The following is a 15861-nucleotide window of genomic DNA, read 5'->3' as shown; positions in this document are numbered from 1 at the left end:
CCACAGGAACGCCTCTGAAAAGACTCCTAAAGGTGGTTTAAGAAATGACCACTAGTAGTGTGCAACTGTAATTTTTGCCCCTCTGCAATTGTAGCAACAGGGAATTTGTAAAAAATCTCTGCAAAATTGCTTTAAGGAAAGAGCTTCTGAGTGGCGCATCTGATAAAGGCACTCCACTGGAGTGCAGGATGAGCCCTATAGCTTGGAGATCGCCGGTTCGAATCCAAGCTATGCCACTGCCGACCGTGGACGAGCGTTCCCAGGGGGTGGCGCACAATTGGCCAAGTGCTGCCCGGTGAGAAAGGGGTTAGGTCGGCTGTGGAGTCCTTGGCTCACCAGAGACCCCTGTGGCTGTATGCAATTCAGAACTGCGCGATCCTCCGACGCTGTAAGTTCTGAATATGGCTGCACGGCGGGCTTGCAGAGTGAAAGAAAGCGGACAGCTGACGGCACTCATTTCGGCGGTGAGCCAGGTTGAATTATAATTGGACATTCCAAATTAGGAGAATAATTGGAAAATGAATAAAAATAATTGTTTAAAAAAAAATTGCTTTAAGAAGTCTTCTTAGAAGCAGACCCACTGTTTGAAAAAGAGGACATTTGCTGGGAACACGCATTATAGGACATTGAACAGGTAAAAGATGAAAAATTCGTAATGCGATCCCATCAATGATAAATCCCCCTTTGGAAAGCGTGGTTGCTGACTGGTTGCCTGTCTTGTGTTCCTGTTCCCGTTGTTGTTAGAAGCCCCCCCGGCTGGCAGGGTCCTCGACCGCCCCCTCCTCCTCTTCAGACTACTGGAAGGACTGGCCCAGCGCCGAGTCTCCCTATTCCCAGGGCTCGGAGTTGAGCATGCAGGGAGCCAGCTGCAGCGAGACCCCCCAGAGCAGCCCCCTGCCCTCCTCCCCGCTGCTGCCCCTCGGCAAGCCTGCCAAGCCGGCCGTGCCCCCGCTCACCCCTGAGCAGTATGAGTTCTACATGTACCAGGAGGTGGACACGCTGGAGCTCACCAGGCAGGTCAAGGACAAGTTGGCCAAGAACGGAATCTGCCAGCGCATCTTCGGAGAAAAGGTCAGGGCCCACGCTCACCACAGAGTCACTGGACAACAAGGGGGTGGTGGAGGGCTGGAAACTCAACACTAGCAGAGCTACTGAGAGTTTCTAACCGTGGGAAGGTGTTACACAGAGAGCACTTGGTTCAGTAGAGGTTGAACATGACAACATGGCTAAAACGTTTTCTTTGCTGTTTAGTCCTCACGTGTCTTACAGCACAATGGTTTGTGTGCTTGCTTTGTTCATGTGGATTCTACTGAGGGCTAATTTGAGACCACTAAACTCATTACACTTAGGCCTTGCTGATGATGTTTTCTTATCGAATGAATTGGTTGTAAATTGGTTGCATGGGTTGCTCCACGTGCGTAGAAGAGGTCCAGATTTCTGAATTTCAAGTGTGTATTTTCAGAAGATTAGCATGTAGTGAGCAAGCGTGCTGGAATGCTGTGTGTGCTTGTGCTGACGGTGTCTCCTCTCCCCCCACAGGTTCTGGGTCTGTCTCAGGGGAGTGTGAGTGATATGCTGTCCCGGCCCAAGCCCTGGAGCAAGCTGACCCAGAAAGGCCGGGAGCCCTTCATCCGCATGCAGCTGTGGCTCAACGGGGAGCTGGGCCAGAACGTGCTCCCCCTGCAGGGCCAGCCGCAAGGTAAGAGCAACAAAATAAACACAAAGAAAACAACACCCAGAAACGACTCGAGAATACTTACTGGCCCCATCAGTTCAACGTCTGAGTCTCTGATTTATATTTTAGTAGTTAATAGGGGTGTGCTGATACTTGTATTTTCAGAGTAATTGCCTTCAAGAAGAATTTGTCTGCAGGGATTAAATAAATCAAAACACACCTATTTATTAATGTGTTTGATTTCAAACCAAGAAAAGCTTCCCTCGCCTTTAAAATTGAGCACCAGTCAATGACAGTTAACTTCCGCGTTGAGTGTTTTAAAAGAGTCTGTAAACAGGCAATGAAAGTATGTTGCAAAACTACCAAATGCAACTGATTTGTCACCATAAACCAAACATGAGCTACTGCTGTGGAAGCTGGGGTATGTATTTCTTTGCCCAGGACTAGAAAAAGAGTCCCATATTATTATTCTATCTGCAAGATAGTGGGAGCAATGTATGTCACATTTCCATTTTCACACATGTGTATATTCTTAAGAATTGCTCGATTCAAATGTGATGGTAAGGATGTTATTTATTGCAAGTTACTGAGTACATCAGAACCTGGCAATACAATGGAGGCAGATGTGTATATTTATGATACCAGTCGAATATAGTATTTACAGCCATGGTGGAGGATATACAGTATGCATTGCTGATTTACTGCTGTTTGTCATCTGTTTTAATATAGTTATTTAACAAATTGATTATAGCTAATATTGTAGCAGTTTGTTCTCTAGGCACTGGGACTATTCTTGTTTAGTGATGCGGTGGAGGTGTCTTTCCAGTACCCCCCCCCCCTCCCTCCCCCCCCATTGCCTTTCTCAATCCATTTATTATATGACACAGACCAGAGATGGATAAAAGCTTACAATCACGGCCGTTGAGTTTAGTTTAATCTCCGCTCCCCAAATGCAATTGAGCTCCTGCTGCTCTCCCTCTTTCCGGAGTAGGTTTCTCCAGCTGTGTGTCTCCCAGTCCCCGGGGAGTCTGGGCTGCCTGTCTGTTTGTCTAGCAATCCCAGCACCATTCATCACTAGCCTGCTGCAGAGGGCAGCCGCGTCACCAGGAACAAAACCACCCAATCAGACCCTGTACCGTCCCAGTAAGGGGCCCTTTGACACAACACGCGGGGGAGGAGGGGGGTCTGCCGCTGTCTTAGAGGGGGCTTTATGGTACTGCATTGTTCTTCATATTTGATGCAGCTAGTTTTATCAAAGTGTTCTGCTACTCCCTTACAAATGACTTTCAAATACAAACACTCCCCTTTTTGTTTCTGTTAATATGTCTTGTTGTTGTGTTTATGCTTTCACTGCCCTTGTATAAGTTATACCCAACTGTGAATAAAGTTTATAGAGGGGGAATGCAACTATAGGCCAGCACCCAGCAAACTTTAATATGAAACATTTTAACAGAACAAAAGCTGTGTGTTGTCATTTAAAAATACATTATAAAGCAGTTCCTCTTTAAACAATTTGAACAGTGTAGAGTTGTAATTTCAACCATGAGACACCAGGGGGGGGAGTGCTGTAGCGTTCCTTTAATATGGCAGCTGGATGGTTCAACACTAAAGCCCTTCCCATTGCAGTAGGATATAGGGAGTGCTGCACAAGTGCAAGTTCTGCCTAGTTCAATATCGCAGTTCCGCATTAATTGTCACTGCCTCATGGGATCAGGAAACGAGTCGCCTCGACTAAAAATAAATCCTCGGTTTTTAGAGCGTGTGTCATGTGCTTCAAAGGGCAGCCGCGCTTGTGGAAGTGCCCTATTGTTCTGCAGTGTGGGGAAGCTGCTGAGCATTGAAGTGATACAGTCCAGTGCAGTACAGTTAACACATGTAGAGCACCGTTCCTGTCAAATGAAGCCTTTTGATTAGTCACTGAATAAACGTTACCACTTTTATTATCCCCCCCGGGGATGAAACCCCCGGAGTCCATGATATAGTGCAGGCAGTCGTACATACGAATATCACATTTGACATTTGCCTTATATATAGAAAACTGCTTCTCTGATTGTGATGTTAACATTATTTCAGTTCCCACAATACGCCATTCATTTCAGTTAGAGCACCAGCATTGTTAAATGATCTGGATACACTGCAATGTTTAAAAGAAACATTTTCTTTCTCCTAGCGAACAATCTTGAGTAAAAGTTGGAAACAAATTAACATTTCTACAGTTGATTTACCTGTGATTTGTGAATTATCTCAAAAGAATCGGGATCACCTTTTTTCAGGTTATTAACTTGCTTCGCAATACATTCTGTTGTATGTAATTCGTAAAGCATTGTTTTCTAACCATAGTACTCAAACACCCAGTCCAGAAACTAAACCAGGAATTAAATATTTGTTTTAAACATTTCCCAGTGTACATAAGATTTACAGCTAGTCTCTACGCTGTGTATCGGTGTTTACTGCAGCGTTCGCTCTATGTTTATCACTAGACTGCAGTACAAATTAAAGCATTACAAAAAAGACAACTGTTCAAAGCAATTTAGGATGAGAGTTAAAGAATTTGAACGGTCCCAGTGAACCAGGAACCACGTGGTCACCCTAATTACAGCCCTGGATCGTTTCAGCTAGGACACAGTTAACTACCCTGCATGTTATGGGACCTCCTTACAGTCGACAGGACTGCTTAACATCTCATGCAAACCCCAAGTGTGCAAGCTTCTGCATCACTAAAGATGATGAGTATGAAGTATAATTTATTAAAGAGGTGTGGTGAGGGAAAGGCAGGAGAGAGAGAGGTTGTGGGATGCGCACACTATAGGCCTGTGCAGCAGGAGAGAGGGGTTAATGTAGGAGTTTGCATGTTAGTGTCCTTGTGTTCATATCCAGCTTGCTTGGGGGTTTCAGCTCAGCCACAAAGCCAGCTGTCTCAGAGGGACCCTAGATGGAATGGCAGGCTGTTCAGTTCAGGTGGATAGTGCTTTTGAGGTTCTGACCCGCTCTTTATCAAAACCGGTGCCATACTTTCAGAGGCTCCTCATAACCGCATCTGTATGAAATCGAGAGTTTATTGTATTCTAGCCAAATGCAATCCGAAATGTTTATAGCAGGTTAGGAGTGTATGATTTGAAGTTTGCTCAAGATAGACGGATAGGCAGCAGTGTGGAGTAGTGGTTAGGGCTCTGGACTCCTGACCGGAGGGTTGTGGGTTCAATTCCAGGTGGGAGACACTGCTGCTGTACCCTTGAGCAAGGTACTTTACCTAGATTGCTCCAGTAAAAAACCCAACTGTATAAATGGGTAATTGTATGTAAAAATAATGTGTAAAAAATAATGTGATAACAATTGTAAGTCGCCCTGGATAAGGGCATCTGCTAATAAATAAATAATAATAATAATAATAATAATAATAATAATAATAACACTATGTAACACAATTTTTGTTCCTGGGTAGTAAGTGTTATTTCCTAATTGCTTATGCCTCAAAAGTATAGAAAATGGCTATTATTCCCCACAAACTTTGCTTTTGTGACCAGGACAGTGATATTTTGAAATTTACCTATTTCCAATGAGAAAACGGGCGAATTTGTGTCTGTTCGTTCACATAAAGTCAGAAAAAAACAAATATGAATCCAAATTAACATGTATTTATACTAAAGTAATACAAAAATGACTACAAAAGATTTAGAAGTGAGTAGTTTTTTGAGATTTACGATTATACTGTAAATCACTTTCACGAATCAGCCCCCAAATGTAGTCTCCCATCATGTTCTCGTTATACTGTCCTTGGTAGCGGCGTTCAAAGTCCAGTATATCCTGGTGGAAGCGCTCGCCTTGCTCCTCAGAGTACGCTCCCATGTTCTCCTTGAATTTATCAAGATGAGCATCAAGGATATGGACTTTGAGGGACATCCTACAGCCCATTGTGCCGTAGTTCTTCACCAGAGTCTCAACCAGCTCCACATAGTTTTCGGCCTTGTGATTGCCCAGGAAGCCCCAAACCACTGCGACAAAGCTATTCCAAGCCGCTTTCTCCTTACTAGTGAGCTTCTTGGGGAATTCATTGCACTTCAGGATCTTCTTTATCTGTGGTCCGACGAAGACATCGGCTTTGACCTTTGCCTCAGACAGCTTAGGGAAGAAGTCTTGAAGGTACTTGAAGGCTGCCGACTCCTTATCTAGAGCTCTGACAAATTGTTTCATAAGGCCCAATTTGATGTGCAGTGGTGGCATCAGCACCTTCCGGGGGTCCCAGCCGTACTCATCATACTTCAAGGCGTCCAGCAAGGTCTTGATGCTGTTGTAATCCTCTTTGAGGTGCACCAAGTGAGCCAGGGGAAGAGACGGGTACTTGTTACCATTATGGAGCAGCACGGCTTTGAGGCTCCTGGATGAGCTGTCAATGAAGGACAGTATAACGAGAACATGATGGGAGACTACATTTGGGGGCTGATTCGTGAAAGTGATTTACAGTATAATCGTAAATCTCAAAAAACTACTCACTTCTAAATCTTTTGTAGTCATTTTTGTATTACTTTAGTATAAATACATGTTAATTTGGATTCATATGTTGTTTTTTTCTGACTTTATGTGAACGAAAAGACACAAATTCACCCGTTTTCTCATTGGAAATAGGTAAATTTCAAAATATCACTGTCCTGGTCACAAAAGCAAAGTTTGTGGGGAATAATAGCCATTTTCTATACTTTTGAGGCATAAGCAATTAGGAAATAACACTTACTACCCAGGAACCAAAAAAAAAAAAAAATTTGTTACACGGTGTAATAATAATAATAGGCACAATCAGCGCATAAGGGTTTTTGCATTAGGTCCCTAAAGAGAAAGAAAGAAATGCTTGTCATTGAATTTATTAGGTTTCTTTTAGTTCTAAATTTAGCTATGTTTAGTGTTTTAATAGTTATGGATGATGACTAAAATAAAATTGAGAGAAAGAGAAATGTAGCTGGGTCTGTTGAGCTGGAGACAGGATGAAAGAAAGGCAGGCTGTATTTGGGAAGGAGCACTGCGAGCTAGACCTGTGCAGCAGGAGAGGTAAGGACAGGACTAATGAAGGAGGCTGAGTGCTCCTATGCAAATGCACACAGCGGAGTAGGGAGCAGGGGGCTGGGTGAGCGTGGGGCCTCCCTGGGGCCTCTCGGAGATGTTGTAATCAATTACCCCATCATAACGCTGATGTATGATAATTACTGAGCTCTCCTCCCGAGACAGCGCAGCATTTGGCCGCAACTCTCTTCTCTCGCGCTCCACTGCCTGATTAATATGCAAATAATCTGCTGATTACATGATGAATGCTGAAAAGGAGCCGGCCCATAACGCGAGCAGCGGAGCAGGAGCATGATGAATTGCTTTTACTGCCTGTCCTACATTAAGTACCCTTTCTCTATAATTTTTATCACAAATTAGGCAAAACAATATATATAGATTATGGGGATGTCTTTTTTTTTTTTAAGGATTTGAATTAATGGCTTTTAAAATCTGTAGCTTAAAAAAAGCTTGTCTTCATGCCTAATCCAGTCTGGCAAGAATTTAAAAGGACATTATGTTCTTGTGATGGGTTTAATTCGCTGCTCTTAATAGATAGCTGTGCTAACAATTCAAGTGCCTTTTAAAAGGATACCATGGATGAGGAAACTGGGAGCTGGCCAAATGTGTTTTAAATAAAAAGTAGGCAGGATTTGAATGGTTTTGATGCATTATCTCATTTGCATTAATGAATAGCGTGGTTTCCATTCATTCGGTAAACAGGGAACACATTGGGCTTCAGCCACATTTATTTGTTTCTGTGTTAGTTTGGTGTTGGTGAGATTTTTCTGTTTTCTACCGATTGTTGCTTTGAGGGGGTCTGCTGGCTGGCACAGCAAACTTGTTCACTTTTATATATGAGTTTTTTATATTCTTGGTAGGATAAATGGATCTCGCTAACTAAGATGTTGTGATTAAATAAACCAAAACAGTCTCTTCCTTAGGTCTTGACGTAAGCGAAAACCGCTCCAGGTAGTTTGTTAAAAGTGTGACGAGACATCCTGCCCCCTCATCTGTCTGCTTTCATTGTTTGTCTTGAATGCCAGCAGTAGCGGGCGAGATCTAAGGTATTGTGCCCCAAGGTAACCAGCGCATTCCTTCAACAAAAACACACACAAAAAAAGAGGTTGATCTTAGTTTTCCTATTCAGCAGTGTTTTTCTTAGAATAATCACATGAGGGAATAGAAGAATATTTCTGTTCTGTAAAGTAAAGGTAGCGTGCTGTACGGTTTTTTAACCCACAAACGCGTTCCCCTGCTTTCTGACACTGTTCCAGTATGTTAGCCTGTACTGAGCATGTGAGTAGGATTGACCATGAATAAAATGCAGAGCCAGGGGAAGGGATTCGATCCACAGCACTTCAGTGGAAGCATCTGGACCGTGCTGATGTCAGTAGGCTTGGAAAGCACTTTGTAATTACATTCCTGTGGGGAGGATTTCCCATAAGGGGTGATGCTGCCCAGAAGCTTTGAAACTAGGCTTTTAACTCATTTGGGATCTCTTTGGGGTAACAGATTTACAGTTTGCTTTTTAAACACCAGTGCTTTCTCAGTGTGGAAAACTTGTGTAACGCTCGTGTGTTGTTCCTCTCAGACTCTTTGAAAAAATTACCTTATTGACATTTAAAGTAGCTCAACACATCGTACAGAATCCAGTTAGTATATTCGTTTAGATTTTTAATAAGTACTGTTCTGAATCAGATTATATCCGTGAACTGTATTCAGTGCACTTCTTGGCGCATAGAATGGTGCTAGTGTGAGATTCACACAATGAAACACATGTTGCATCAACACTGTATTGTATAAAAGAATAAAGGGAAAAAGTCATTCATAAGGGTAATTCATCTTTAAACAAATATAGAGCAGTATTATTCAGATAACTAACGTACAGTAGTGATGACTTCAATACAGGATGGATGGATACTACTGCAGTATATTTTTTGCTCCCAGTATAACCAGCAGCGTTCGTGGTTTTTATTTTTTTTTTTCCCCAAGCGGTTGTGTTGTGGGTGGTTGGCAGGCACGGTGTCAGAGGGCAACCTGTCATTTCAGCTCCAGCCCTCGCGCCTCTCGCCACGCCGGCAGTAAAAATGTCACCAAGCGGAAATCCCTCCTGCCGCAGATGCAAACTGACTGGCCCCCTCCCAGCTGTTTCCATTAACACAGCGGGAGATGATCGCAAGTGACAGCAGCCCGGACTGCTCACTTGCAAGCTGCAGCCAGCCTGCGTACAGAGAGGTGAAGCACAGAGAGAGAGATGTTCCTCAGGACTACAGTGCACCCTGTGAGGCTGAGCAAACAAACACAGGGCCCTTGGAAGAGGACAGCGTTGAAAGACAATTCATTTGTGAAATGAGTGTCTACATTCAGACGGGCGCCTTTCCCCTCTGCTAGTGAGAGTAATAGAGACATGCCTCAATCCTGTGCTGTGGATTCAAATCCAGCCTTAGCAAATATGCTATTTTAATTTGTAAATATAATCCTTGATATTTATTCTATTATATGTACAGTAAAAGCTGCATCTCCCTGATACAAGTCAAGGTAAAGATCTTGATAGTAGGCACTTGGTTGGCAGGAGCTTCCTTACCCAAGACTGGGGTATCTCCAAGGTAATGAGTAGTTTATGTGGTCCATTCTGGAGATTTTCAACCCCAACTTCCCTCAAGGAATTTTACCAATATGACATTTTATGTTGGGAAAATCACATCTCCTGTGTTAAACTGGCAATGAATTGATGTATTGTACTGTCCATCTGCCTTTACAAAATTCATTTTTACTGTACATAACTGGTGATCACAAATACATGTTGGACTCATGTACAGTCTGATCTTTTTATAGTTTTATAAGTGTAGTTGCATACTGTTGGGCCGCATTGAATTTGAGTTTGGACTGGGGTCCTCTGCTTCTTTTTATTCAATTGGATTAAGCAGTCGCTGGGGATCCCATTCTAGCAGCATCGAGCAGCCCCTCCCCCAGCCGACAGCCTGACCTTGCTGCGGGTTAAAGGACGCGGCTCCCCGGCTCACCACACGGCAGTCTGTGCCGTCCTTGACAGGGCAGCCTGAGCAAGATGGATGGCCTGCCAGAGCTCTCCTCTGCTGGGCTGGCCCAGTCTCTCACCGTGGGCCGCATTCGCAAGCAGCAGGGCAGCCTGCACTGAGACTGCAGCACCTCGGCAGTCATCCATACAGCTCATTCACTTACGGAGGTGGTGATGCATCTGTGTGCATGTGAAAATGTGTCGATTAATACGCCTACCTGAACCGTGGAAGATGCATTGCTTGTTTGAGACGGTGTGTTTCTTTTCTTTATCTCTTGCGTAGGTCAGTGTGTTCTATGTATAGCTCTGTCTGTGTCTGTGTCTCTCCATCTACGTAACCACTTGACTCTTAGGGGGCCGAGCTAAAGCACCACTTTATTTAATTGGGAAATCATTGGTAACGTTTTTTAAATGCATTGATCGCTTTGCAGTTGTAAACTGAACTTACACTGTATAACAACCTAGAATGTGATCAGATATTTGAATTTATCATTTTGATCATCAATTGTTATTTTCTGTGTACTTTAAAAATGAAGGGATGTTCTTAGGGGAGGGGGGTGGGTCTTGTTTCTTATGGGGGAGCAATAGCCCTTGTGTGTTTAAACCCTGTATACATACCTATATAGAGCCATGCATCAGTAAGTCTATGTGACAGAATAACCTGACTAGATAATCTTCCCCTTTTCAATAAAAGGCCAAAAGTTTAGTAAGACAGCCCACAATGGTACTGCCAATGTGATCTATTTACTACCAAGGCAGTATGACTGATTGGGATTCTTGTTCTTCATTTGACACCCAAAAACAGGTTTCTGCAATTCTTCAAAGACTTGTACAGTATTTAATGTACAGTAATACCAGTCTCCATTGTACAGTCACTTCTCCAGTTCTAGCTGTCGGAGATACAGCTCTGTGCAGAGACCTGCGCTTCCCCACGCTGTGTCACAAGCTTGCCTCTTGGGGATTATCCATGACGATTAAACACTCAATAGTACAGAATTTAGAAACATAATAAATTCAGTGACAAATGTTTCGACTCAGTGTCTTCAGAACGATGTGATTCTCATTGAATTTATTGAGCTTCTTTTGGCTCCCAGGTTGCTTGCTTGTGTCTACTGTTGAGACATTTTCCAAGCAAAATAACTGCACAGCTACATATGTTCGCTGTTAAGGTAATCTCTGTAGGAAGCAACACAATTCCAATATATTTTGTAGCAAATTCAATCCTAGCAAGTTGATGTAATGGATTAAAATGTCTATTAAGAACAATAAAAGGACAAAATACAGCAATAAACTGGTTAAGAAACGATTCAGACCTTACAATAAAGAACTGCCAGCGAGGCCAGGGAGATTCTCATTAGGTGACAATGTGAAGCTCAATGAAATATAACCATAGACACACCAGACTGCATAGGAGCTGTGCAAATAAGTGACTGTCCGGCTTCTCTGATGGGGGCAGTTTGGCAGAGAGCTCATGGTCACTCTGTGCTGACAATCCAGGGACTTCCGATCTTGTCAAGTGTATAGATATATATCTGGGCAGTATCAGTGGTCATTGATGAAGACATTAGCTGAAACATTATAATACTGGACTTCTCATTGCCTGAATGTTTGAAACTGTCCCTAATGATACGGAATGGTCATCTACCCCCACTGAGTAAAAACAGAACAGTTACATTCAGCTTCAGATTAACAATATCAGTACACCACTTTTATAAGGCAATATAATTCTGCTCTTGGGAGGGCAAGCCAAGTGAAGCACTTCTTTAATTAAATGGTAAATCAAGTGTACCTTAGTTGTATTTTTTTAAATGTATTGATCTCCAATTCACAATAAAAACAAAACTTAAATACAGTTGAATCCCCTAGAATGTGATCAAATACCCTAAAATTAAGAATAAAATGTCATATTCTCTGTCCTTTAAAACTGAAAGAGCTTTGTGTTGTGGGACAGTTCCAGTAATCAGTATTGCATTCCCCCTCTGACACTAGTCCCTTGTCTGCTTTTTTTCCAGAGAGCACTCCCAAGACATCAGCGAGCTGCAGCCCAGCCCCTGAGTCTCCCATGAGCTCGGGAGGGGAGTCCATGAAGAGCCTGGGAGAGCCGGCCGCCCAGCCCGCTGCCCCGGAGCCCAGCGAGCCATCCGAGTCCCAGCCTGGCACGCCACTGCCCCCCCCTGGACACTCCGGACTCGGCATCCAGGAGATGGTGGCCATGTCCCCCGAGCTGGACACCTACGTCATCACCAAGAAGGTCAAAGAGGTGCTGACCGACAACAACCTGGGTGAGTGCCCTCCTCCAGCTCTATGTATCTTACCTGCTCTTTCAACAACCTGGGTGAGTGCACTCCTCCAGCTCTGTGTATCTCACCTGCTCTTTCAACAACCTGGGTGAGTGCACTCCTCCAGCTCTGTGTATCTCACCTGCTCTTTCAACAACCTGGGTGAGTGCACTCCTCCAGCTCTGTGTATCTCACCTGCTCTTTCAACAACCTGGGTGAGTGCACTCCTCCAGCTCTGTGTATCTCACCTGCTCTTTCAACAACCTGGGTGAGTGCACTCCTCCAGCTCTGTGTATCTCACCTGCTCTTTCAACAACCTGGGTGAGTGCACTCCTCCAGCTCTGTGTATCTCACCTGCTCTTTCAACAACCTGGGTGAGTGCACTCCTCCAGCTCTGTGTATCTCACCTGCTCTTTCAACAACCTGGGTGAGAGCACTCCTCCACAGAAAAGAGAGTTCATTGTATCCACTTTTATTCTGAAGTGCACAGTTGCTACCTCGAGTGTTTGTTGTATGCACAGTGAGGCATGCATTCTTGTATATAATATGTATTGATGTGGATTAAAAAATTTTGAGGTTGATTTTTTTTAAGTGGCTGTGTCCTGTTGGTTCGAAACACACCATAAGTATTGCATCGAGTCTGTGATAATGAAATACATACAATAGTTAACAAGGCACTTCACTGCAAAATTCCAGGTCCATTATCACCCAGTAATGTAATCCACACATCTGTGGTTCACTATAATTAAACAGTTACTGTCTGCTGGCTCCCAGGGCACTGACATTTCCCTTTAGCCTTTTTTGGATGCGGCTCAAGATTGGAAGTGCAGGCAGGTTTATCAGAGGGAGGAGAAGTCATTCCCTTGCTTTTTCCTCATGTGGTTGACGATTTGCCACCCAGAATTCCTGATGACACAGGCTAGGCTGTGGCGCTTTTATTTCTGTCCCTCTTCGATAAGCTGAAAGGTACGCAGAGTCTTTAGGCAGTATCAGCAGTGTTGGCTGTTTGAATGCAGTGTACGTTTAGGTTAATAAGTGGAGTGTATTATTGGTATTGGAGATCGGGTGCAGTTTGGGCAAGAGTACCATGAAACGAGGCACTGTGCAAAATGATTTCTGTTACAATAAGAGACACCCGACACACAACATATTAACTATTATAAGTCACAAAAAACCAAGAGTGTACTCTGAAACTACTATTAAACATACGGGCAGCAGTGTGGAGTAGTGGTTAGGGCTCTGGACTCTTGACCGGAGGGTCGTGGTTTCAATCCCCGATGGGGACACTGCTGCTGTACCCTTGAGCAAGGTACTTTACCTAGATTGCTTCAGTAAAAACTCAACTGTATAAATGGGTAATTGTATGTAAAAATAATGCAATATCTTGTAACAATTATAAGTCACCCTGGATAAGGGCGTCAGCTAAGAAATAAATAATAATAATAATAATAATAATAATAAAAGCTGTGGTTTTTTAACTTTAGAATTCGGTCTTGCGCTCTGTGCACTGCATGGCATCTCCGCACAAGATAAGATGTACTGGAATTTTGATCCTTAACAGTGATTGGCTTATTTATAGTCTAAATGTTTGCCATTGAATTTATGAATTTAGGTTTCTGTTAGTATTTCTGAAAGTGATTTATAAGACCTCTCAATACATTAGAAGACAGTGTGCCTAGCTGTGTTTGAAAGGGTTTATTTTAAAAAAGAAACGACAGTATTCCGAGGGGGAGGCGTGCGTTTCTTTGTTGCTGTTGTGTTGGTCTGGCAGCCACAGGGGGTCTTGGTTGCTTGATTCTTCTCGCTCGTGTTTCTTACTAACCCAGCCCCCCCCCTGCTGTGTGCTTAGCAGCCCAGACACAAGAAGAGACTCTGCTTCAAAAGCAGGGGGCTTGGTGAGGGCTGACCCCGAACACTCTCAGTGGAACAGAGCTGTGTTTTTCCACTGTGTAAATACGCTCGCCTCTTCTTTTATAAACCCTGACTGCACATGGTTTTGGAATAGGGTTGGTTGGTATTTCTGTATGTAAAAGGATCGCTGTAAGAAAAGTGAAGTGGCTGATGTGATCTTTAGGGAATGCTTCCAGAGCTTCTCTAATGTAATCTCTTGTTGTGACATCAGAGATGACATTGTTTAAAGAAATGGATTTCACACCAATGATGGTATCGGGTCATTCCAGACCAAGTGGACCCGATTGCTGGGAGATGATCTCTTCATTGGGGTTGACTATAAGAGACACCCATTTCAGGGCAAGTGTTGTGTGCCTACAATTACAATGCTACATTGTTCAATTACAATTAGTTACAGTTATGCTGCAGTAATTACAGGTATACTTATAATTACACTAAAAACAGCAACAACTCCACACATTAACATGTTTACTCTATATAAATAACCAGCAATAATCACAGGTGCAATTACACAAACATACTAGATTTCTCCAACAAATGGGCTCATCCAAAAGTGGAATGATCGAATGACAAATAAATGAGTGAACTGTAATCGATCAGTGATATTGTGATTACAATTACATAGGTGTGCAGAGGTGCAATTACAATTACATTAGAATTGCAATGAAGTACGAATTGCACTTGGCCCCAGGTCTGCGGTTCAGTATGTGTGTGTTTAATTTGTATTGGTTGTGGGATCCTCCAGTTAAACTAGTAGCATGCTGGAGTAAGGCCATGCAGATATGTTGAACTGCCGATACAAACCGATTGTAACAAGAACTTCAAAAGAGCTCAGGGTGGTGTCTTGTATCAGATTGTGTAGTTTAGTCTGTGTTGGAACCTGACTGAGAATCACAACACTGCCACCCTGTGGTTTAAAGTGGTTATGCCAATATTTTGTTTGCACTGTATGGTGTCTCTACCTGGACAAACTGTTACTGCATTTTTTGTTATACAGCAGGCATTGCTGTCTTGGCTACCTTCTGATCTGATTTAGAAACTATTAATGGCGATCATTTTTTTCTTCAAATAGGTTTTGTCTGGGCTTGGATATAATTATTACAAATTATTACCATCCTGAGGAATACCTGTTTAAGCGGACGGGTAAAGCTAACACTATAGTTCACTTCTTTCCTACTTTGCAGGTAATAGGACCCTGCAAGAGCCATTTCCTTGCTTTTTATGCTACAGTCACGTCTTGCCATGCTTGCTGACACAGCTGCGTATGTGGGTGTCCACCTATGAAGTTTCATTGAATCGCACCATAGAAATGGGAAATAACACAGGACATAAAGCACCGCTGGGTATTTTGATTGAGTTGACCTGTAGGTTGGATCCTATTGCCTGCGATACTAGAAATGAACAGACAGAGGACAGTACACCTGATCAAAGTGGAACGAAAGTCTAGGAAAGGCTTGTGACAGCGTAGGCCTTTGTTAAAGCCTACATGTTTGTCCACTACACTCCTATACCTCAGAAACAATGAGTGTTTGAGTTGTGGACGACAGCCTTGTTTATTACACCACAAAGCCAGCCTTGCAACCCATCCCACTGCTGCGTTGGCACAGTCACTCCCTGCGGCCTGCAAAGCACTCGCGACCCCTTTGAGCTGCAAAGTGTTTGGGCACAACGAAGGGTTAACACCCCCTATCCTTTTGTGCTTGTGTTCTGCAGGGCAGCGGCTGTTTGGGGAGACCATCCTAGGCCTGACCCAGGGCTCTGTCTCGGACCTCCTGGCCCGACCCAAGCCCTGGCACAAGTTGAGCTTGAAGGGGAGGGAGCCCTTTGTGCGCATGCAACTCTGGCTAAGCGACCCGCACAACGTGGAGAAGCTCATGGACATGAAGCGCATGGAGAAGAAAGGTAACCCGCTCCCACCCCATCCC

At 43.6% G+C, this 15861-nt stretch overlaps 1 protein-coding gene across 6 annotated transcripts in view; it reads left to right on the top strand.

Moving 5' to 3' along the window:
- LOC117429602 (protein CASP-like) overlaps nucleotides 1–15861 on the top strand; it is a 163267-nt gene that overhangs the window by 123176 nt on the left and 24230 nt on the right. For 3 of the 6 annotated variants that reach the window (XM_058998293.1, XM_058998292.1, XM_058998291.1), the window contains 4 exons: nucleotides 745–1071; nucleotides 1540–1699; nucleotides 11759–12028; nucleotides 15650–15838. The exons of 1 other annotated variant lie outside the window; for it this stretch is intronic. In XM_058998293.1, coding sequence (XP_058854276.1) covers nucleotides 745–1071; nucleotides 1540–1699; nucleotides 11759–12028; nucleotides 15650–15838 — 946 coding nt within the window. The remainder of the gene's footprint in view (nucleotides 1–744; nucleotides 1072–1539; nucleotides 1700–11758; nucleotides 12029–15649; nucleotides 15839–15861) is intronic. 2 more of the 6 variants (XM_058998294.1, XM_058998295.1) reach the window with 2 other exon arrangements.

The sequence above is a fragment of the Acipenser ruthenus genome, chromosome 24, assembly GCF_902713425.1.
Source record: "Acipenser ruthenus chromosome 24, fAciRut3.2 maternal haplotype, whole genome shotgun sequence".
Classification (NCBI taxonomy): Eukaryota; Metazoa; Chordata; class Actinopteri; order Acipenseriformes; family Acipenseridae; genus Acipenser; species Acipenser ruthenus.
Note: the sequence above shows the minus strand (reverse complement) of the source record. Positions and strands in the feature narration are given on the sequence as shown.